This window comes from Mauremys mutica, chromosome 2 (assembly GCF_020497125.1).
Source record: "Mauremys mutica isolate MM-2020 ecotype Southern chromosome 2, ASM2049712v1, whole genome shotgun sequence".
Lineage (NCBI taxonomy): Eukaryota > Metazoa > Chordata > Testudines > Geoemydidae > Mauremys > Mauremys mutica.
Genome location: NC_059073.1, coordinates 43973270 through 43998007, shown reverse-complemented (window position 1 = coordinate 43998007; position 24738 = coordinate 43973270). Strand labels below are relative to the sequence as shown.

Below are 24738 nucleotides of genomic sequence, written 5' to 3'. Positions count from 1 at the left end.
CCATAAATGAATTATGTATATCACACAGACCAAACCGATTAACTATAGGGAAGAACAAATTTGGATATGCGAAGGAGGTTGCATAATGTAATCACCCAAACCACAAGATCTGCATGGTGTCAAGTATCAGAGGGGAAGCCGTGTTAGTCTGGATCTGTAAAAGCAGCAAAGAGTCCTGTGGCACCTTATAGACTAATAGATGTTTAGGAGCATGAGCTTTCGTGGGTGAATACCCACTTCGTCGGATGCATGTCAGATCTGCATGTGACTGTCGTTTAATAATGAATTTAGAAAAAAACCCTTGCAGGGTGAAATAGGCATAGCTATTTGCATATGGGATTCAAAGAGCGATTCATAATGTGTATTAAAGATCTATGTTTTCAGCCTCTTCCTGCAGTCTAGAAGAATGGATTATATTTAGAAACTTTTCAGCTCTACCAGACAAAGATGGCCCTTACCTCCACTTCTCTTTTTGCACTAGTTTGGCGTTTTAATTTAATAAAGGAAGTCATTCTAATCTCTGGCAAAATAAATAAATCTAAAACAGAAGCCGTAATAAGAGGGGACACATCCTCAGGAATCCAGGCTCTTGAGAAAATATCTTGAAGTTAAGCCCTTTTGAGCTATGTGTTTAATCAGGATTTGTGTTTGATCTTAATGGTGTCTTTAAAGGTATCAATTTTGTAGACAGAAGAGCTGATTTTTTCACACAAATCCAATCTCTATGTGTAAGACGCCTGATATTCTTTGTGATATCTGATATTAAGTCCGTTAGAAGTTTTAGGTGGCCTGCCTGATAATGTTTTTGGGAGTCAGTGCCCCCAGTTTCATTGCTAACCTGCAGAAACTTGTACTTGATAACTTTTTCATTCCCAAAATGAAACGTGCCTGCAACTGTAAAAAAAACACAAAACAGATGTAATCTAGAAAACAGATCAAGATCAGCCTGTTAGAAATACCAACAGCTGGCACCTCAGCATACATGCATCCAAAATACATGCCATCTTCTTGCTGCCGGGGAAAGAATGCCAATGAAAAGTAGTTGCATATTTCTTCCATATCCCAGTAATGATCAAAAAACCTTCAAATCCTAGAATCAATTACTAATGAACTTGTTTTATTTAAATACAGCAGAGGCTCTCTAGGCAAAACCTTCAAGTACATTGTAAAGCTTGAAGGAAAACTGATCTTTGCATGTTAACTTTTGCTGCTATCCCCCGGAACCAAGTCTTAATAACATGCTGTAGTTTTACTCTTTGTAATAAATTCACTGTCATCCAACAAACCTTTCTCTCCACAGGGCCTTTTACTCGCCCACATCCAGCGATATGGCGGATGGTTTTTGGTAAGTTTTAAATTTTTATTTTTATCTTTTCTAGTTTCGTCAGAAAATGCTGGTCGGTTGAACCTGAGATTTTTCAAGAAAACCAATAGGGTTCAATTACCTTGCACCAAATCACATTTATGGGCCCTGCCATGCTGTCTGCCATGGGCTCATAGATCCAGTGCTTGTATGATCTGCAGCTCCCGGAGAGCTCTGCCCTGCCAGGGTTCGTATATTCCAGGGCCTTACATTGTGAACATCTAGTCTGAGATTCCTGTATAACACACGCTATAGAACTTTCCCAGAATAATTCCTAGAGCATATCTTTTAGAAAAACATCTAATATCCAAATTGTCAGTGATGGCAAATCCACCATGGCCCTTGGTAAATTGTTGCAATGGTTAATTATCCTCATTGTTAGAAATTTACCCCTTGTTTCCTGTCTGGATTTGTCTAACTTCAGCTTCCAGCCGCTGGATCATGTTATGCCTTTCTTTGCTAGATTGAAGGGCCCATTACTAAATATTTGTTCCCCACATAGGTATGTACACACTGTAATCAAGTTACCCCTTAACCATAATCTGAAGAGATTGAACTCCTTGAGTCTCTCATTATAAGGCATGTTTTCTAATTCTTTACTCATACTCATGGCTCTTCTCTGAACCCTCTCCAATTGATCAACATCCTTCTGGAATTATGGGCACCAGAACTGGACACAGTATTCCAGCAGTGGTTGAACCGATGCAAAATACGGAGGTCAAATAACCTCTCTGCTCCTATTCAAGATTACTCTGCTTATGCATCCCAGGATCACATTAGTTGTCTTGGCCACAGCATCACACTGGGAGCTCATGTTCAGTTCATTGTCTACCATGACCCTCAAATCTTTTTTTAGTCACTGCTTACCTAGATAGAGTCCCCCATCCTGTAAGTATGGCCTACATTCTTTGTTCCAAATGTACACAATTACATTTAGCTGAATTAAAATGCATATTGTTTGCTTGGTCCAGTTATTCAGGCAATCCAGATCATTCTGAATCAGTGACCTATCCTCTTCATTGTTTACCATTCCCCCCTATTTTTGTGTCATCTGCCATCTTTGTCAGTGATGATTTTAGGTTTTCTTCCAGGTGATTTATAAAAATGATAAATACCTTAGGGCGAAGAACCAGTCCCTGCAGCACCATGATGGAAACAGACCTGCTCAATGACAATTCCGCATTTACAGTTATGCTTTGAGATCTATCATTAGCAAGTTTTTAATCCATGTAATGTGTGCCATGTTAATTTTATATCTTTCTAGTTTCTTAATCAAAATGTTGCATGGTACCAAATCAAAAGCCTTAGAGAAGTCTTAAGTATAGTATGTCAACACTATTACTTTTATCAACCGAACTTGTAAGCTCACAAAAAAATACCAAGTTTGTTTAATAGGATCTGTTTTCCATAAACATTAATTACATTACCCTCCTTTAATTCTTTATTAATTGAGTCCCATATCAGCCGCTCCATTATCTTGAAAGGATCGAAGGCAGGCTGACAGGCCTATAATTATGTGAATCATCCCATTTACCCTTTTTAAAAATTGGCACAACCTTAGCTTTCTTCCAGTCTTTTGTAACTTCTCCAGTGCTTCAAGACTTACTGAAAATCAACATTAATGGTCCAGCGAACAACTCAGCAGCTCTTTTAAAACTCTTGGATGCAAGTTATCTGAACCTGCTGATTTTAAAATATCTAACTTTTATTGCTTCTGTTTAACATCCTCCAGAGGTACTAGTAGAATGGAAAGAGTGTTCTCACCATATGATGAGAGTATATCATCTGTTTTCCCCAAATACACAGCAGAAATATTTATTGAACACTTCTGCCTTTTTGTATTACTATTGATAAGTCTACCACTTCTATCTAGTAGTGTGTGAATATTATTGTCAAGATTCTTTTTATTCCTGATACATTTTAAAAAATCATTGTTGTCCTTAAGTGTACTGGCCATATATTTCTCCCTGCGCCCCTTTGCTTCCCTTATCAATTTTCTACAGTTCCTAACTTCTGATTTATATTAATTACTATCAGCTTCCCCTTCTTCCATTTGTTATATATTTATAGCTGCCTTCACTTCCCCTCTAAACCAGGTCATTTTTTTTAACCAGTACGGCCTTCTTCCTCAGCTGTGGGTCTACAGTTTTTTGGGCATCTAGTAAGGTGTTCTTAAATGAATCCCAATTATGAGTCACTCTTTTCTGATTAAATTCTTCCTCCCATCTGATGTGGCTCATAATTGTTTTTAGTTTTGTGAAATTGGCCCTATTAAAGCACCAATATTACTGGTCTGGACTTTATTCTGCTTGAACACTATAGATTTGATCGAGTCATGATCACTTGTACCTAAGCTACTGTTAATTTCTACTTCTGTCATCAGTTTCCCGTTATCTGTTAGGACACGGTTTAATAAAGAATTCCCCCATGTTGGCTGCAACACTTTTTGTGTAGAAAATTGTCATCCATAATGTTTAGAAATTCCAAAATGTTTTAGTATTGGCAGCATGAGATCTCCCACATATATCACTCAAACTGAAGTGCCGCAGGATTATGTAGCTCGTGGAACAAGAAGAATCTCAGAGAAGATTGCTTGGACATTCTTCTTCTTCAGCGCATTTCTGAGTTCCCTGAAGTCATCTAATATCTGTGAAATATCCTGCAATGCAGTTCCATTAGTGCCGATCTGAACCATCACCAATGTCTCCTCACCTGTCAACTTCAGAAGCCTATTCAGTCTTGGCTCTGGGAAGGCAGCACACTATCCTGTTGTCTGTTTGTCCCTTGCAGAATGTTCTTTCAATTCTTCTGAGGATTAAATCTCCAACAAGGATCGTCTTTCTTCCTTGGATGATAGGAGAATTCTTTGCTTGCAAACTTGATTTTCTTACATGTTAGGCTATCCACACGTGTGTCCCTTACATGTCTCCCTTCCCTTGGATCTCCTGGATCTTGAAAGGTGTCTTCCAAAGTTTCCACATTGAGCATCTGGTATTGATTTGAAATTTCTGGATGTATGGAATTCCTGACAGTCCTCTTCTCTTTGGTGGCCACAGCCTGCCCATCCTCATCTGTCTCCAGCCATGTAGAATGCCACTGTGACCTCTTGCCTATAGTGGTTACAAACTGCCAAGCCTCCTCTCTGACTTCCTCTCTCTCTGATTCATTTGTGGCCAGCTCCATTCTTCCTTGAATCTGGGGTACTGCTGTTTCCTGAACCTGGCTCTCTAGGAAGTTCTCAGCTTTTCTGATTCTCAGTAACGTCTCTACTTGCTCCTCCAATGCAAGAATCTTTTCCTTCAGCACAGCCACTAACCTGCACTTCATGCACATGAAGACAGAAGGGATTTCAAACAGGAACGAAAACATGGTACATCCATTGCAAGTCACCACCACTGTTCCATTGATGGCCATCTTGATATCACATGTGCTGAACCTAGAAGCCTCTTACATTGCTTCTTACAACTCACTCCAAAACTTCCCTGCCTCTTTTCATAGATCTCCCTGTCAGGGGATCCAGGAGCTTGAAATCCATGGAGGCTCTCTGGGACTGCTGTGGAGCCAGGAGCCTGGGAGATCGAGTTAGATTACATTTTCAAGTTATTAAATAACCTCCCTAAGAAAATTGCCGTCTCTGTAATTGTTTTATTCCTAAGATGTTTTGTATATTTTTTTCATTAATTCATTGACAAATATTTTAATTAGACACTGCTCCTGTACTCTAACCTGACTGTGGAGGGACGCTGCTTTGTTTCTACAGATAGAGGGATGACCTGTAGTATTCCAAAATGTCTTACAATTAGAGCTTCAAGTTTTGCTTAAAATGATCAACTCCAGTGAAGCAGAAAAATTGAGAATAGGTTTTTATTAATATACACTGAAAGAAGCCCCGAATTTAAAATCTTTGCAGATTTATGAATCATTTGTTGAGGGGGCTGATGCATTTAAGATCTCTCCCAGGCACTGCACATTCATTCTGGAAGCATGGAGGCTTAGAGAGAGAGAAATGTTTTCATGTTTCAAGAAAAGCAGTTTTCAAATGTGATTTTATTAAACATTTTACTCCTAAAAGTATCTTAATTTGCTGAGAAATAAGCACAAAAAATCAGAACAGGGAATCTTCCTTGTAATACATGTAGCAAAAGTGTTACATGTCTTTTGAAAGTTGCCCATTTAGTTACAAGATTACAAAAATAAGACAACTGGATAATACAATGTTGGAAGTGAACTGCTGCCTCATCATAATCTTTAAAACTGTTTTCCATTAATTACATAAATGTGACATATTACTTATGTAGAATGTGAAGTTCACAATCCATTGTGTCAAGTATCAGAGGGGTAGCCGTGTTAGTCTGGTTCTGTAAAAGCAGCAAAGAATCCTGTGGCACCTTATAGACTAACAGACGTTTTGCAGCATGAGGTTTCGTGGGTGAATACCCACTTCTTCGGATGCAAGTAGTGGAAATTTCCAGGGGCAGGTATATATAAGCAAGCAAGAAGCAAGTCCATTGTGGTGGACTACGAATTTCCTGCTGTTTTCACATCAGGGGCGGTTGTAGCTTCCCGATTCAATGGGTGCACTATGCTGACCTGCCAAGGGAGCACTGACCACCCTGGCACCACAACCCTAATCCTGTCCTGGGGGGTGCGGGGAAGTGGCTAAAGAGCAGGCCTGCCCTGGGCTCACCCACAGGGGTGGCTCCTGTCCCATGGGGCTGGGCCCCGCTCTCTGTTCCAGTCATTGCAACCTGTGCATGGGGTCGCAGCATCACTTGGGGTTGCCCTGGCTGCCCCTCCATTGTGACAGAGAGGCTGCTGGACCAAATTCGATCGATTGACGTTGTGACGTGGTGCATGGGTGTTGCAGCATCTGCAGCCAGGACAGAACTGAGTGGCGCTGCGACTCTGTACACCAGCTGCAATGCCTGTAGCAGGCAGTCGGGCCGAAACCCGTGGACAGGAGCTGCCACTGTGAGGTAGATGCAGGGCAGGCTTGCTCTCAAACCCAACAGCCCTCCCCTGTGCACTAGGCCAAGAGAAGGGTATGTTTGCCTGGGTTTGCACCCTGGGTTTTATCATTTCTGGGAGTGCAGTTGAATCCATGCTACAGTCACTCATGTTTCACACTTACATTATTGGGGAGCAACTTGGGTCCCATTGAGCCATGTGTGCCAGCATAATTTTATCTATGTAGGTATTTTTGACCCTCAGTGTGGTATCTAAATGTGGTATCTAATTGCAAAACTTTTAACCAGAGTACATAAATTGATCAGCACAGTGTTCACTTACATTGCAGGGCAGAAAAATTCCCTCCACTGCAGGAATTACTCAGTGAAATTCTATTTCTTAAAACTATCTGAAATACGTGGCAAAAACGTGCAAAATTCCCCTCAAAATATTTGGAGGTTCATGGGGCATAAAGCAGATTTTGAAAATATTTGTATAGAATTGAGTCTGATATGAAGAATAGATCTGTTCAAAAAGATATTGAAGATGCCTCTGCTGGGATTTTTTATGTAGCTAAAAATATCTAGCCTCTTAAAGTAGCTGATGACTCATCTGTTGACATTAAAGAGTCACTGCTGATTAGCTATAACAAGTTTGAGCATTCAGCTAACTGAGAAGCTTGAATAACCTGGCTTCTGCTGTACAGTCTTGGGTTACAATAATTGTAAATTTAAAGGATGGTCTCAAGGTTGACACACCCAGAACTTCTATTGTAGTATTAGAGAGAGAGTGTGCCTGCGTAATTAGAGAAAAATCCTGCTCTAGTGTGATTCTGCTTCCCTTGGCATGACTAGTCAGCCACAGCTATTCAGTAAATGCAGAGCAGGATGGCTCTGAGGGGTGCACCTAACTGCAACTCCAAAACAGTGTCTCACGCACAGTTGGGAAGTGCATATTTCACCACAACTCCTAATCAGTAGGCCACACCTCGTCTAGTAGCTAGATAGGTATCCATCCATCCATCCTCGATGTTGTACAGATCCCCTGGGGGAGGGAAGCTCTCTGCACAGTCCTCTAGCCCTCATATTCTCTCTGCATATCTCTGGACAGGATTTGGCCCTTAATATATAGTGACATCATGCAATAACCTCATTATTATTAAGACTTATTAGTGTTTGTCCTAATTAAACTGATTTTAAAGACAAATATGGGTTTTTTCCGTATTTTTTCCCCTCATGGTATTGCTAGTGGACAGAATTAAGGTTATTTGAGTGTCTAAACTGTGCATTTCTTGCATTGACATGTTTAGATTTCTCTGAAGTGTAACCTTAATTGAATTTCCTGGAATTGTAATTATGCCCAAAATCAAGCATTAAAATATCCCTGTAATGAAAGTGTGTTTACCCTTAAATTACTGATATGTATGCTCAGTCTTAACTCCATCTTAACGTAGTTTTGTGTTTTTGAATTTCCTTAGTTTTCCTTTTTTTAGAATTAAACTTTTAATGACAATCTCCAGCACATCAAAGCAGCTACTAACCAGGAAAGCTAAAATTGGAGCTAAATTTGCATTTCCAGAGCAGCTCAAAGCAGGTGTGTCTGTCCCTGAATATGTAATTATTGGTTTAGAAGGCTATGTTAGTGAGGCCAGGAGAGAATGAAATCGGGACAGGAAAAGCCCAGTCCCGGAGTCCCAATGTCTCTTTTTTTCAGAGCTTCCCCTGTGCTCCTGCTTAAATTCTGTGTTTAAATTGCTCTTTGGATGTGACTTGTTTTGGTTCCTTTTGCTCAGTCATGTCTACGTAATAGAATATGCAATAGGCAATGGCAATGGCGGGGGGGTTTTTTTTTTTGTTTGTTTGTTTTTTCAAAGATTGCCACATGGTGTGTGTTTGCAAAATGTTTGTATGCAGCTATTGTCTGAACAAAACCCGCGTTTGTGCAAATTGGCATTTCTGTGTGCAGTTAACCACTGTAAGCAGGCTTTGGGGCACCACTTCCGAACCAACTTTTGACTATTTGGCCCATGGAATTTCCTCAATAAACAGTCCATGTGAATATGATTCTACCTCCAACAGGTCTCAGCGTTCTCTATTTCCTGTTTCTGGTGTTTGTGCTCTTCCTTAACTTGGAGCAGGTCAAAGCAGTGATGTATTGGCTAGATCCTAATCTTCGTTATGCCACCAGAGAAGCAGACATCATGGTATGTATACTTAGCATCCTCATGCAAGTTACAGCTATTTTGTATTATCTGTCAGATCTCTGCATTTCAATTAACCAGTAAAAAAATTTTTTTTTTATTCTTTCTGATTCAAATTAGTAAAAACTGATCTACTGGGCATATTAGAAATATTTGTGTTGAGGTTCTGGGTTATATTAATCATGGAAGTGATGCTAGATATCTGAAGGATATCCATCATTGTAGTATCTGGATCATACCTGAGCAGCTTGGAGTCAAGTCAGAATAGGAGGGCTATCATTGCTATCAGACCAAATATAATGGGGAATATGGGTTTTTTCCTGACAGTACTAAGCAATGGAACTTTGTTCCTTTTGTGCTTTTGCACAGACTTAATCTCTCTCATATCACTTACAAATAGCAATAATAGATGACTTATTTGTGGACAAACTAATTCCAGAGTTATGGCCCTGTCTCCTCTTGACACAAAGGAAAGTGCAAGTGGCACCCACTGCTAGGGTGTCAGAGCTGTACTTGCAGCTCCAGGTATAATTAGATTTCTTTCTGGGGAATCTTTGCTGCAAGTCTTATGCTTTTTATTTGAGTATTATCATTGTGTCTACAATATACAGACTTGCAGCACCCTGCCCTATATAGGAACTTACAATCTCCTTCAGGCAAACAATACACTTTGTTTTTGTTCAAGAAATAAAACAGAGTACATAGTTTAAAAACTGCATATGCATGTGGGTCATTCTACAAATTGGGAGATGAACTTAATTTAACTTTATAGCTTTATGGCTTGAATTTGGACCCTGTTTTCTGCATATGTGTATGCAGGAAAAGAAATAACAAAGCATAAAGCAACTGTATTCTCCCTCCTTGTCCTTCTCCCCAAAACCCATAAAGTTCATACTGCGCAGGTCTTCTGTGGTCAGGCCTGGGAAGAGTCTAGGGCATGCTGTAGGATGTATGCCCATCTGTGGTCAAAAATTAAAGAACTAAGTAGATATTCTGATGCTTTTGTTTGCATTGGTGGCAAAACGAGTCTCTCTCTCTGGTGCTCAAAATACTGTGCCTGTCAATAAGATGACTTTTACATTTTACCAAAAAAAAAAAAAAGCACCCTAAATTATTGTAATGTGGCAGTAGTCAATAACCTAAATAATTAGATTAAAATTCTGTAATTTCATAGGCTCTTGACCTGAGCTTTCTCATGCTATCCTATCTTTGGTATTACACTGTAGTAGTAATAAATATAAACCTTACAGCTAGGAGACTTGCTAGGAACAGACTTTTTTTTAATTCTGGTGTAATGGTTTTTAAAATGTAGGGCCAGATTGTGGCTTTTAAGGCGTATTCTGCACTGGACAGGGTGCAGAGCGGACTACATTGCAATAGGCTTCCTTCCAGGGCTCCTAACTCCTCTGGAGGGATCTCCCTGGGCACGTGCACTGCAGCTGCAGCTTTGCCACCCTTACAGCGGATGATACTTTCACTTCTCTCTGTGCCCGATCAACTCCGCTAGCCTGCGAGAAGAGGAGACAGGGCAATAACCTGCCTTTCAGCCACCCTCTTAGAGTGGCTTTTACCTGTGACCATGGTTGGCGCATGAACCCCCAGCTTTGGGGAGGCTAGCCCCCTGCCCCATCCCTTCTGCATAAGTAGGGCCCTACCAATTTCATAGGTGTGAAAAATATGTCACCGTCCATGAAATCTGATCTCCCCTGCTTCTGCCCCCACCCCCCAGCCACTTAAACCTGGGCTCGGGGCTTCAGCATCCCCCCCCCATCCCCCCCCCCCACACACACTCACACACAACTGCTCTAGCCCTGGCCCGGGGCTTCCGTGCCCCTTCTCACCCCGCCCAGGCCCTATGCATAAGGCCTCATCTGCTGGAGTCCTGAGCCACACACCACTCCCCCATGGCTGGAAGAGTCCCGGGCTTCTGGGTGGCCCAAACCCAGCTGCTCTGGCTGCTGCAGGCCACCCTGATCACTGGGCCGCTGGCCAGCCTGAGCCCCAGCCTGACCTCCTGGGCCGCTGGTTGGAGCTGAACCGCTGTAGCTTCAGAGAAGAGGGGGAGTGAGTGTGGGGCCATGGGGCGGAGTGTCGTGATGCAACAGCCAGGGTTAGCAGAGGCTTAGCCTCCCCTGGCCTATTATACCTGCTGCCCATGTGAGGGCACTTGCAGCGAGCAGCGCTTACAATCCCTGTGTGGGGAGAGCTTGGGTGAAATCCTGGCTCCACTGAAGTCAGTGGGAGTTGGAGCTGCAACTTGTCTGTGGAACTGCTCCAAGCATTGTACTGAGGATGTACCACTGTTGAGTTTCTTGAAAACCAGACCTTCAAGGACAGCATTAAAGCAAGAGAACCTTGATCACTTGTATATAACATTTTTTTCCCATGACCTGTTTGCTTGGGGGTTTATATGTGTATTTTCCATATTTTTTTCTCCTTACTGTTGTTTCATCCTTCAGTCACACGTGCAGCATTCACCCCAAAGACTGCAGAGACTATCTCTACCCCTTTCAGATTCATTTGCACCATGATGACATCAGTATTATCCTATTCTTCATTACTGCAGCTTTACTGGCTACAAATTGAGGAAGAGCACTGAGGGATGAGGAGCACTATTATTTCACATAGCTATTTCTTTAGATTTCTTCTATCTGTCCCTGTTCTACCTCATCTCAGATTTATGGCGTATGGAAGAGCGCTACATGATTTTTGCTTACAGCTGTTTGGTTAATTTTAAAAAAAAGGAGGTGGCAAAATATAAACTTGTATATAGTGTTAAGTCCTGTCTTCATATGAGACAGGTATGTGAGGTCCTGATCGCAGCAGCATTGGTGCAGTTCTATCCAGGCAGGGAGCAGGGTACAGACTCCATTCTGTATAGCTCTGAGGCCCAAGAGGGACATTCTGCCCCCAATCCACACCATGCACAAAAACCAACCTACAGTGTACGTACCTGAGGCTATGCACTGAGGACAGAATTTGCCCCACAATTACCAGCAATGATAACAATCAGCACCTGCTTAAACAAGTCAAAAATGATAGAGATGCACACCAGAAGGAGCAAAATTCCTTCTGTTTTCAAGTGTTCACCATTCAGTTTCCCAGTGACCCTTTCTAACCTAATTGCCAGGGCTAGGAGGAGGCGGAAGAGGGCGTTTCTAATGTTGGTGGGAATAGTAACGTGGATTTCAAAATCCAAAATATCTTTAATTTCAGCTTTTCAGTTTATGCTGAGTTAAAATTGTCCTTCTGTTCTGGTGCTTCCAGATGTAAATCCTAACTGAGGTTTCTGTTGATTTGTTAACAGGAATATGCTGTGAACTGCCATGTTATCACCTGGGAGAGAATCCTCAGCCATTTTGACATATTTGCTTTTGGGCATTTCTGGGGCTGGGCAATGAAGGCCTTGTTGGTCCGCAGCTATGGGCTATGTTGGACTATTAGCATCACCTGGGAGCTCACTGAGGTAGGTTAACATGTTAATCATGAGCAGGCTGATGGTACTATATATTAATCATAGCATACAGGAAAGAGGACTGGCAATTTTATTTCAGCACTAGCTAAATACAAGTATACGTACAAAGTAAATTACAAAAAGCATATGCTATAATCATTTCAGGAAGAAATGTGAAGACCAAATAGGTTACACTAAATAAAATTAGAAAGTGAGAATAGTTAGTAGTAAACTCTGACTAACTCAATCAGCGCAAACCCTAGCTTGCCCCGTCCACACTAAGGGATCAGCATGAATTGCTGGGCACCAGTTGCCAAGTGGGAGCAATTCCCTAGTGTAGACAAAGCCTTAGGTTAGACTAGCCCTGCCGTGCTCAGCCCTACTTTCCCCCCATATGTAACAGTATTCTACATAACATGACGCCAGCCTTCAGTAGTGTTTTGAACTGTTATCGTAAGACCCTGTCGTAGAACTGTAAGGATTACTGACTGATTTCTGTGCTATGACGGTAAAGCAGTTCTCTCTACACGTGGGCCCCCGCACACATTACTCACTTCTGCAGCTGACGCTCATTCTCAAGCCCGCTTTGTGCTTGATAATTGCTGACATCTATGTTGAATTGGCCAGTAGGGACTGCAGTCTGTGCAGTAGCCTGTTCTTAGATGTGTTGTGATAATTAAGTTGAATACTCGTTATCCTAAATAACTTAATTTTATCCAACTTTTATCTTATTTAACCTATAATTTGATCAGTAGAATGTAACCTACCTAAACTCCTGAGGCCACATTTCTGTAAAGTTGAATTTAGTTTTGTAATACCTGAATGATCAGGGTATGAAGGATGCCAGTTATGGGGAAGCTGATGTTCTAGAAGCTGCAATGAGACAGACTCTCTGAAACTTGCTTTCAGTTATTAAGCAATTCAGACCAGGAAGGCTCTAGTTCTTACAAGCCAAAAAGACTTCGGACAAAATTTTGAGACTTTGGCATCTAAATTTAGGTTATTAAATCCATCTTTAGGGCACCCAATTTAGTAGGCCTAATTTTTAAAGCAGCAGATCTCATTGATTTCATTGGCGTTTGATGGTGCTTGAGCCTTCAGAAAATCAACTGACTTATGTTTTAGAAACTAAATATAGATTTAGAAACCTAATGTGAGTCCCCCTCAGTTTGAAAATATTGGCCTCCTACTGATGTGTGCTGTTATTCTTAGGTATTCATGGATTCTATCTCTTCCAGGCCCCTCTTAGAACTGTATTGCTTAAAATTAAAAGTGAATTCCAATTCATGAAGGCACTAGGTGGCACAGTGAGCTAATGCACTGGCCTTCACCTTCAGAGAACAGGTTGAAATCCTGACTCAGTCACAAATTAAAATAATAGAATCATAGAATCTCAGGGTTGGAAGGGACCTCAGGAGGTCATCTAGTCCAACCCCCTGCTCAAAGTAGGAAATGTATGACTTGTATCATTCCCTATTGATTATCACAAAGCCACCCCCCACCACAACTTGACCCCATATGATTGATATTCCCTGCTAGTGAAGGGTAGAATATTGGAATAGACAATATCTTTAGGGGAAAGTTTACCATATAGGTAGGATGCTGCCACTCAAATGGATTTTTAGGGCTTTAACTATTTCAGAAGAGTCATTAGAAACCTACAGTAGTTATCAGGGGAGTTGGATAGGGATTTAGTTGTTGTGCATCTCCTGTTAACATTGACAGCTGTCAGCTGGCTAAATCCCCATACTGAAACTGGACACTCACACATGCTGAATACTATCTTTTTAAAGTTGGAATTCAAACATACCTTTGATGCTCCATGCTCAGCATCACCACCACCATATATTGGTATTTATGCAAATATTGTTACTCTGTTTACACTCAGCCTCCTCAGCTATAATCTGCAGTGTCTTTGGGAAAAAATAATGCATTAGATAAGATAATTAAATACTGTAAGAGAGTTAAAATATAATATAAGAAATTGCTATCATGCCCATTTCACACCAGATTTATACAAAAACTTTACAAAGTAAGGTGATTGATTTGAAACCACTGTTAGAATATAAGTCATGTACATCTTTGCTTCTGGAGAATAATTTAAAGTTCTTCCTTTTCATGTTAAAACTGGCCCACAGCTTTAGTGCAGGGAAAATAAAGATGTTTAAACAGTTCTGTTTCTGCAGTTACCCTGGAGGAAAGGTATCACTGTCAGGATAGAGCACCGTATCTCGCTTTACAGTGACCAGCATCCTTTCTTGCTCTGTGCATGAGACAATCCTTGCCCCTCCCTCACATATCTGACATAACATTTTTTCTGCATGCTTCTGGCAATGAAAAATGTTTTAATGTGAAATTCTGGTAGCGCGCAAGAGACTACGCAAGCCAATTCCTTTTACTTTTGTTAGCGTTTAATGAAAGAAAATATGGAATACTATGAGGAATATCTGTTTTGCTTGTCACTTCCTTGAACATATCACAGGGAGTGCTCAACATGCACATATCCCCTTTTCTGATGAATTGCTAAATGTTATCCAATTTCGAGCCTTTGGGGTTTGGGGAGATAATCTGTAATGAAGATCAAAACTTGTTTTCACTTAAGCTGAGCAGTCCATTGCTAGCCCTGAATGAATCAGGTTTGTGTTTTACTTAAAATGTCTCAGTCCCACTATGCTGCCTTACTCACTCTATGAATGAAGATTATAAAGTTACTTCTTCTTGAAGGGCAGAGAGTATATCTTATTGCTGGACTAATGCCATATGCTGTTCATGACATGAACATGAGTCATACAGGAGCAAGACAGTGAGCTTTAGAAATGAATGATGTTACACTCTCCAAAGGAAGTTCGTAGGAAACTGGAAATATTGGGAGATTGTAACACCTCTTTTACCCCTATATTGCTCATTTGAATCTAGCTGTTGAGGACTGAAAGTCATTACTGTCTGTTCTGCCCTATGTGAAATAAGTAGCTGGTCCTGGGACATGTCTACACTACTGCGCTACATCAGCACAACTGCACCGATGCAGCTGCACTGCTGTAGCGTGTCTCGTGAAGACACACTGTGCCGTCAGGAGAGCGCTCTCCTATTGGCATAATTACTCTACCTCTGCAAGAGGCAGAAGTAATGTCATACCATGATGTGGACAGCGCCTTAAGTCAGTGTAACTTACATCACTCAGGGGGTTGTCGTTTTCACACCCCTGACTTAAGCGATAGGTAGACCAACCCTTAGTCTTTTTTTAATAGCACCATCACAGCACTATCTCGATTGGCAGTTAGCAGAAATGCAAGGGATTGAAAGCACATGGAGAATGAAATATCCTGCTGTTTGTTCCTAGGCCCCTCCAGGTCAAGGATGAGACAGTTTGGTAGCTCAGCATGGCAAAGCTTGTACTGCCACTCTCTATGCTGTATCTATCTATGAATAGAAAAATTGCATCATGCAGGTTGCCAGTAAATTCCTCTCAAAATCATTAACAAAAAAGACTTAAGTCCCTGAATTGTGTTCAGTTAAAGTCTTAAAAATCATGCATTCCAACGTGCTTCAATATTGATGCTGATGATTAAAAAGTAAACACATTCTGCTGATTCCAGGTTATTGACTGTTCAGAGAACAGACAATTTAACACTAAATAACAAATAAGATTTTCCGATTTTAGACAAGCAAAAAACCACCCTCCTTTCTCTGAAAGAAATGCAGTTGTTCTGCAAGAGTTCTGTGTTATAACGTTGAATTATATCTGAGGGGGCCAAAACTCTGCACTTGATTCCTGTAGATAGTACAGCACTAGAGGGAAAAGGTGAGAGGAGGGAAACCTCTGAAGCCTTTGTAGGACCCTCATCCAAAGTCCACTAGAATCAGTGGAAAGATGCCCATTGACTTCCACGGACTTTTAAGCAGGCTCATAAAATATGACAGTTTTTGTTTGTTCAACAGTTGCTTTAAAAAAAAAAAAAAAGAGAGAGAGAAGAAAAGAAAGTTGAAAATCTTCGTAGGAATTCTATGTTGTTCCTCACCCAGAATTTTTTTTTGCTGTATTCTGTAGCTGTTCTTCATGCATCTTCTGCCTAATTTTGCTGAATGCTGGTGGGATCAAGTCATTTTGGACATCCTGCTATGTAACGGGGGTGGCATCTGGTTGGGCATGATAGTTTGTCGTTTCTTGGAGATGAGGACCTATCACTGGGCAAGTTTCAAGTAGGTCTAAAGTAAAAGCCAATAAGCTTCATGTTTAAAATATTGCAGTGTAAAATTCTGAATTATTAGCTCCTCATGAAATGTCTTTATGTATGTAAAATGCATATGCTATAGAAATGGAGTATGATCAGTGTATATTTACAGTGCTATATAAGAGATTAATAATGTTGGGGCATCATCTTGTGTTAATCCTTTTGTGTGAATTGTGTTCCTGATTATAATTGAATTTTTAAGAATTTTGCTTAGTCTTAAAGGTGAAAGTTGAGGCCAAATAGAATACAAAATGGTAGAAGGAAATGATATTTGCATTTTTAATCTTTTAATTCATGGCAGCAAAGCATTGTTTGAAGGGAAAGGAAGCAAATACACACGTACATCTGAACTGTTTGACTTGTTAAATCCTTTTAATAGTAGGTTTGGGATCAGGCTGTTATGCTCTAGTGTGGTAACCCAGCAATAATACTATCAGTACCTAACATATGTAAGACCACATTCTGATAAACGTATGTTGTGTAGTACCTTACTCCACAGGTGGTTCCATTGATATCAGTGAAAGCACTTGTAGTATAAGGTAGTAGTCAGTGTGAATAAGAGTGGCAGAATCTGGCCTATGGTATGTTTCATCCATCCAACTCAAAGATTTAGTTTCATCCACAGTTTTACTGAGATGGCAAAGCAGTATTATCCATCTTTTACAGATGGCAAAACTGAAACTGAAAGAGGATAAGTGACTTGTCCAAGGTCACTCACAGGAAGTTAGGGACAGAGCTAGGAAGAGAGCCCAGATCTCCTGCCTCCCAGTCTCATATCCTATACACTAAACCACATTACCTTCCTTAACTGGACATACCGTTTGCTAAGCTGAGGGAGACCTGGGTTTTGGTCTAAATTCAGGATTTCCTGCCTCGCAATCCAGCAGGGACACAAGGAGCATCATAGAGTTGGTGTTCCACGTCTGTGGGAGAGTGCAGTGCAGATTAAGAGTAAGACAAATAGTATATCCATTGAGGGAACTGTCTTCACCACTAGCTTTTTATTTTAGGGTGGTGTGGTGGTGGTCGTTGTCATAATCTTTTAAAAGGCTCATGTGAATTCCTAGTATTTTTAATTTCTTTGTTGGTGATTTTACAAAGGTGAACTGCAAGGAGAAAAATGGTTTTGCTTGTGTCCCTTACTGCTCTTTTCTGTTATGTAAAGGTGGGTTCGAAGATTAAAAGAAATAAACAAACCAAACTTGCACTTAAAAAAACAAATACCAGAAATTTCAGTCTCTATTTCCCTGTTTCCCCTGGAGGAGCACAGACCTAGAGTGGGATAGTGACATCACAACAGGCTGAAATCTAATTTGTTGCTTTCCCAACCCTCAGCTGCAGGAGAGGAGAGTTGGAAGGTTCCACCAACAGCTTTCCTTCCATTTGTTTTGTTAACCATTCAAGTAACAAAGATGTTAAAAACAAAATGCAGCCCATCTGACAGAGACTCCCCTTCCTTCCAAGATATGGGGGGGGAGGGATTTATGAAGCAGAGGTACGCTTATGGCTTACATACAGTGTTGTACATGGCCATGTGGGACACCCAAGTTGGGTCCAATACCAAGCTAGCATGGATTGGGAATCCTGCAATAGCAACACACTCAGACCAGTGGAATAGGAATCCCATATTTCTAAATAATGAAATCTGATGGATCCTTTAAGGAGTGGTGTTGATGATCTATAGAAGGGAATCACCATCTACACCTCATTGGTAAGGACAGTGAAGCTGTAAAATAGGGAGATAATGAGGGAATCTCTCTTCAGGATTCTGTGGGAGATTTGCAGAACACCATTCCTTTTGGACCTTTTTCCTTCAGGGGAAGAAAAAAATGCTTTGAAACCCAAATTGAATAACTGTACTTTAGATAGCACTGGGAGTTTGACTTCATTGTTTTCTAGTTTTTGCTTTTTTACTACTGACTGAAGTCTGTATATAGCTCTGCTATAAGAAGGCTATTTCTCATAATAGCTGTTTGCCTCTTCACCAAAATACTCAATAAATTCTGCCTCTTAATGTAACACACAACACATTGCCCTTAAGTACAGATGTATGGGAAAGAGCGCTGCATCATGATTTGTTATAGAAATACTAAAATACAGTATCACTCTCCCTCCCCCTCCCGCCTTATCTTTTCCTTGTCTTTACTGCAGCCATTCTTTTCTTTCAGGGACATTCATACCACCACAGGGAAAATCAAAAGAGCTGTATTACAGTTCACTCCAGCTAGCTGGACCTATGTTCGCTGGTTTGACCCCAAGTCTTCATTTCAAAGAGTGGCTGGAATATACCTTTTCATGATCATCTGGCAGGTAAGAAATAACTTTTGTGAAATCAAAACTAGTCTCAGCTCAGTTTACTTACTGGCTGAGTTTGGTTAGAAGATATTATATTCTTATCTTAGTCCATCATTGAAATGTATAATTAAATGAACTGATACCACCAACTATTCTGGACACTATCCAGTGCATGTGGACTACAGTTTAGGAGTGAAATTACAGTATCTGTGAAAGAAACAAATGGTTGCAGATTGATATACTGGCTAGGGGGTTACTGTATGCAATGGATAGTTATAAGAACTGAAGAAACAGATGGGTAGGTTTTTCCCAGCTGATGGTGCATCTACCAGTATGATATTCAGAAATCAGTCTCCAGTTCACCAATGTTCTTCAACATATGCCTAACTTTAAGTGCATATGACTTTAATGGGATTACTCATGTGCCTAAAATTAGGCACTTGCTGAAATACTTTACAGCATTTGTGATGGTACTCAGGGATATGCTCTCTTTCTTAGGACTCTAATCCCATTGCCCTTAATCTGTGTTCAGTCAGGCAACATTTAATACAAGTGGCAGTTTTGCTTAAGTGAAGCCCATAATAGCCCTTAATGACATAGCCTTTAGTGATGACCCTGTTTTCTGGGCACTTATGTGCTACTGCTATCTGCCTCTCATTCAGTTGTGCGGTCTGTAATCTGCCTGAGTTGGCAGGCACTACCTCATACAACTCTGTTAAACTGGGACATTTGCCCTAAAAGCTCAGGAACCACTGGTTTAATTTAAACCATTCTTGATCAGAAGGAGATACAGCAAGAGAGCCCTGCATTACTGAGCGACTGCAAACTACTTACAGGCATTGGTGTCTGGCCTCAGTCATATTGCTGCCGCCAAAGGCTTTTACGTTAATGCAAAAAGAAGAGAACTAATGCAGTGAATGTAAAGGGAGGGGAGGGGAGGGAGGTAGAAGAAATTCTTTCCCCATAAAAATTAGGCTAATTTCTGCAATGTCCACAGAGATGTTTGAATATTATCATTCTAGCATCGTAGAAAATTCACCCCCAAGATAGCATGCAATTTACTTACTTACAATTTTTCTAATTGGAATAGACTTCCTTTGTGAGAGATGTCTTGTTTTGAGATGAGGCCCACTGGGACACCAGTCCTACAGTTCTTACTCCAAAAATACTTCAGTACAATACAGTGTAGGACCCACTATCTAAAATAAAAAATGATCACATTGAGCAGTCACATCCTCACTTGATTTTCTACTGTGAGAATTCTTAAGGGGTTAAAAATTTCAGTATAATTAAACCCGAGTACCTGTTTCAAGGGAGCAGGTGGTTTATTACAGCTGTTTGGAGCTGCCACCTCCAATTCCAGATTTTCATATTCAATTTTAGCTGTTTTTTTTTTTTAAAGTGATGAACTAGTTTGATCATTTGTGGTTTTGTTGGGGTGAGCGCGTAAATATACTAGCACTAAATTGTGAACATGTGTGAGCATATTTCAGCCACTTGCCCATAATTTATACTAACTTTGGATCTTTTTAAGGGATTTAATTAAAAAAAACAACTTTTTAAACTAAACAGATATAAATGGAGAACTCTTTTAAAAAGAAACTCATCTGGATTTGGTTTGTAAAGAGTCCAGTGAGCTCTGAATTTTACAGACTTGAACACTTTCTCTTCTTTCTAAATTTGTGTCCTAGCACTAGTTCAAGAATTACACTGTTATTCCAAAATGGAACTCTGCAAACTATTAACTGAAACCTTGATGGGTTATCTGAAGTATACAAAGTAGTTCCGCACTGTTTCGTTTGTTTTTTGGGGGGGGAGTGGTGGTGTTGTTTTTATTAATTTTTATTTTTTGGTTTGTTGACTTGGTATACAACTTTGCCTATTCTGAAGATGATATTTTAAGAGCTTTTAGTTCTTAATCCAAGCAGAAGAGCTAGTTACTGAGCTGCAGTAAACCATAAATAATTCCCTCTTGTGTATTTTAATTATTATATTAATCCTAACATTTTCTGCATCAGTCTCTGAGAAGGGGTTACATGTGTATGTGTCTGTCCTGTAAAATAGAACCTTATTAACTGACTTTTTTATTTCCAGCTGACTGAGTTGAACACATTCTTTTTGAAACATATCTTTGTATTCCAAGCAAGTCACCCTTTAAGCTGGGGTAGAATTCTCTTCATTGGAATTATCACAGCACCCACTGTAAGGTAACTTATTTTATTTTTTTCTAATTGTACAGTAGTTCTGACCCTTAGGAACACAAGAAAAGGTGTACAGGCTTTATAAATAAGTATAGTGTGTGAAATGAAATAATGCGTTTAAGTCTTCAAAAAGGGCAAAATTATCATTATTTTTGCAGTACTAGGTATAAGACTAAGGATAAAATTCAGCAGTCTGGGTGTATGCTACTAATGGTATCCATCATTCTCTCTTCTGATTGCACAGCTGTTGCCTGTGTTGGGTGGATTAACTCCATATACAGCCACCCATAATTTCATGTAAGGGTCTTTTGTTGACAAGAGCCATATGATCATGACAGCATGCAGGTTAGGGAATTTACACCTGTGGGTCTTTCCATAATACCTGCCTCCAGCTACCTATTTATGCTTGAGTATGGAATATACCACAATGTATTTATAAGGAAAGGTGATAGTTCCTTGTTTTGAATAATTAGTGAAACTACAAAATATGAACCGTGATTGGGATTTGAGAACTAATCAATCCATAGTCACCTCACAAAACTATTTCATGAAGTAATTTTATGTAGCAACCAGTTTCTGTTTACATCCAAATTGAAAAGTCAAGATTCCACCTATTGAAGCATATATTGTACTTGAGGTTGTTTTTTGGGTGGGGTTCTGGTAAATATATATTTTAATATGTATGTGCAAATTGTTTGCGTAGGAACTGTAACTTTTCAATATTGTGTGTTCTGTCTCTCTTAGGTACTTATATGGACCCCATTACCATAGTATCTGAGCGCCTAACGGTCTTTAGTGTATTTATCCTCATAACAGTCTTGTGAGTAGGGAAGTGCTATTATCCTCCTTTTACTGATGGGGAACAGAAGCACAGAGAAACAAAGGGTATGTCTACACTGCCCAGAAAAAAAAAAAAAAGCCCATGGCATCGAGTCTCAGAGCCCGGGTCACCTGACTTGGTCTTGTGGGGCTCCTGCAAGTGGGTTAAAAATAGCAGTGTAGACGTTCCTGCTTGGGCTGGAGCATATGATAAGTGACTTGCCCAAAGTCACACAGGAAACCTGTAGCAAAGCAGGGAATTGAATCTAGGTCTCCAGAGTCGCAGCTTAGCACCCCGAACCACTGGACCATTCTTCCCCGTTATGCTTCCTCTGTTTAAATTCTTAACCCTGACGTTACAGCAACATAAGACTTTTGAATTTAATTTCCTCTGTATTTGTGAAAGGATAAAAAGAAGACAATTCAGCTATCATGTGTCCCACTATGCTGGCAAATGGCATTGTCCCTAATAATCATATCACAAGTATTGCTCTACCTTCCATTCACATTAATTAGCCGTTAATCTGTTACCCTCAAAATACAATCACTGTCACAAGTAATATTCTTTATTGGCAGTCTCTGTAGAAAAAACATGAATTGAATGGCTTGGAAACTGAATTATCCCCCACCCCTAGCAGTGATCTCTCCAAGTCAATGCTGATGCAGGTTGGCAGATTATGAAAAACCTTGCATTGTGCTGCTGCCTGTGCTGTGTGTGTTCTGTGAATGGAGGATAACAGTCACCAGAACTGTCAGTATAGTCATGTAAACTATGTTCCATTCCCACTTAGATGCAATGTCAGAATGGGGGCCTTTCAGAGTAATGTCAAAACAGAAAAGAGGCATATTTTAAAATGATGAATCTAATTTTTAAACAGATCCTTGGTTTCCTTAAACTATGTTTTTTCCCCAAGACTAACCCTCTACTGACACACTTTACCTCCCAAGCCGTACATGCACACTCAGGAACTAGAATAACTTAAAATGAAAAATAACTTCAAAGTTTAGAGCATAGATAATTTTTTCAATCAAATTCGCTCTTCCAAGACTTGTTAGCCTCTGGTTGATTTTTTTCCCCCATCTGATGATTAGTCCTACTAAAACTGAAGCCATCCAGTAGGCTTTCATCATTATTCAACTTAACGCATGATATAAGCCCCAAGTGCTCCACTTTTGATATAGGGAGTATTAATGTTAATCATTTTTTAAAAGTGTAAATGTATTTCAGAAGCTTTGTGCTTCATTAAAGAATTTTCATTTGTTGTTTCTGTTTCCAGGCAATATTACGCCTACCTCACAGACACACAGTGCAAAAGGGTAGGAACTCAGTGCTGGGTTTTCGGGTAAGTGTTCTTGACTGTTGGAAATTTTACAAACACGGGGCTGTGTTCTGTTTTTGTTGTTTTAAGTGTTGGCAGTGTGGTGCCAGGTATGATATGAAGCCAGTCCTTGCCCCAAATTGCTTTCAATCTAAAAGACATGCACAGAAAAGGATCCTTGGGAGAAGCCTATCGGGGAAGAAAATCTTAGATTTGTGGGGTGGAAAGGATGGAGAAGGGAAGGGAGAGTTATAGGTGCAGCTGGTTAAAGAAAGAAATATTAGTTAGGGCATCTGCATTCTGTTCCCCACTTAGTTGGTGGTGCGTTTGGTGGCTTAGCAAATAGCTTACCTCTGATGCATCCATTTTAACTGTGCAAAGTGCTTGCCTAGCAGGGATATTGTGAAGCATAATTAAGTAGGGCTAAATTCTGCCTTCAGATATGAGGGCGCAACTCCTTCTGTTTTCAGTGATTATTGGCTTTACGAGAGTTGAATTTTAGGCTCTTAATACATAATAACTTTTCATTGTAGTAGCACCTAGGAGCCCAGGTCATGGAGCAGGATCCCATGGTGCTGGGCACTATACAAATTTTTATTAAGCACACTTTGTAAATTATTTCACCATTCTCCACAGCTAGATGGCATATAGCAGATTTTATTTTTAGATCAATATAAAAATCCAGTCAAGCTCATTTGTATTAGTCTTCATTTATTAGTTACTTGGCTTCTGGAACAGTGGCTTAATAAAATTTTAAATTACAAAATCCTCTTCATATCATAGAAGTTAGAGATGGTACAGACCTTTTTGCTAACCAGAACTTCCAGTCTGGGCTAGTGGACTCCCCCTGCCGGATTATAGAGCTTTCCACTAAAAAGGTTCTTTGACACTGCAGGAAGCCTTCTTTTGGATCACAAGGGAACTCTCTAGTAAAGTGCTTCAACAGATGCTTAAAAATAACAGAACTGATCCTGTTTTCAACACCAAGGGCCACATTAGTCCAGGCCCTGTGCAAGGATTTGAGTGTTTCTACTTGCATCCACTTCCTAATTCGCTTGCAGTGACTGCCACTAATGAGAGAATGTGGAAGGGCAGAAGTAAGTGAATATCTAAAAGAGGCCAAGAGATTGGATTAAATGCGGGAGAAATTTATTCTATGTCTTCCTTACGTATGCACATTGCTAATCAGCAGGTGCTTTTATCTAAATACGACTTTGTGAATTGGGACACAATGTCCAGATTTATAGACGAGTTGCCTGAGGATGCTGTGGAAGAGTTTAAGGTTTTTCTGGCAGAGAGCCCACTAGTGTCTAAGACATCACTGCAATCAGCACTCAATATGGAGGACACCTCATCTAGGATTATGGCCTCAACTGTAACCATGAGGAGAGCTTCTTGGCTACAGATGTGGCTATGTCTTTGTTTTCTGAAAAGACTGACGAGACGTTACATTCTCTTAAGGACTCCAGGGCCACTTTATGATCCTTTGGGGTTTATACCTCAACAGTTAAGGCATCATTATGGGGATCTACAACAACAACAACAGTTCCAATAGTACTCCCAGCCGTATTTCAGGCAGCCTGCTAATTCTGCAAGACAACAGGACTTCTCCAAGAGGAGACACATGTTGCACAGGAGAAGGCCCTCTTTTTTTCCATCTTCAGCCAGCCAGCCAGCCCATAGTCCATCAACTAATGGCAAGCAGCCAATTTGACACCCCCCTTCAAGGGCAACAAACCAGTCACCAGTCAAGTCTATTTCCCCTCCCTTTGGGGACATGCTGTCCCACTTCCATAGAGCTTGGGATTCAGTAACCTCAGACAAGTGGATTCTAAGCACTGTGCAGTTGGGTTATACCATCCAATTTCTATCTGTTCCTTCTTCCCGTGGCTGGAATCACAATGAGTG

General features: G+C 40.4%; 1 protein-coding gene across 2 annotated transcripts in view; it reads left to right on the top strand.

Annotated features, from left to right (window-relative positions):
• The window catches only part of PTDSS1 (phosphatidylserine synthase 1), a 56900-nt gene that overhangs the window by 14088 nt on the left and 18074 nt on the right, over positions 1 to 24738 (top strand). For both annotated transcript variants that reach the window (XM_045004456.1, XM_045004457.1), the window contains exons 3-9: positions 1301 to 1345; positions 8389 to 8513; positions 11818 to 11976; positions 16013 to 16164; positions 18365 to 18506; positions 20586 to 20698; positions 22789 to 22854. In XM_045004456.1, the coding sequence (XP_044860391.1) occupies positions 1301 to 1345; positions 8389 to 8513; positions 11818 to 11976; positions 16013 to 16164; positions 18365 to 18506; positions 20586 to 20698; positions 22789 to 22854 (802 nt within the window). The remainder of the gene's footprint in view (positions 1 to 1300; positions 1346 to 8388; positions 8514 to 11817; positions 11977 to 16012; positions 16165 to 18364; positions 18507 to 20585; positions 20699 to 22788; positions 22855 to 24738) is intronic.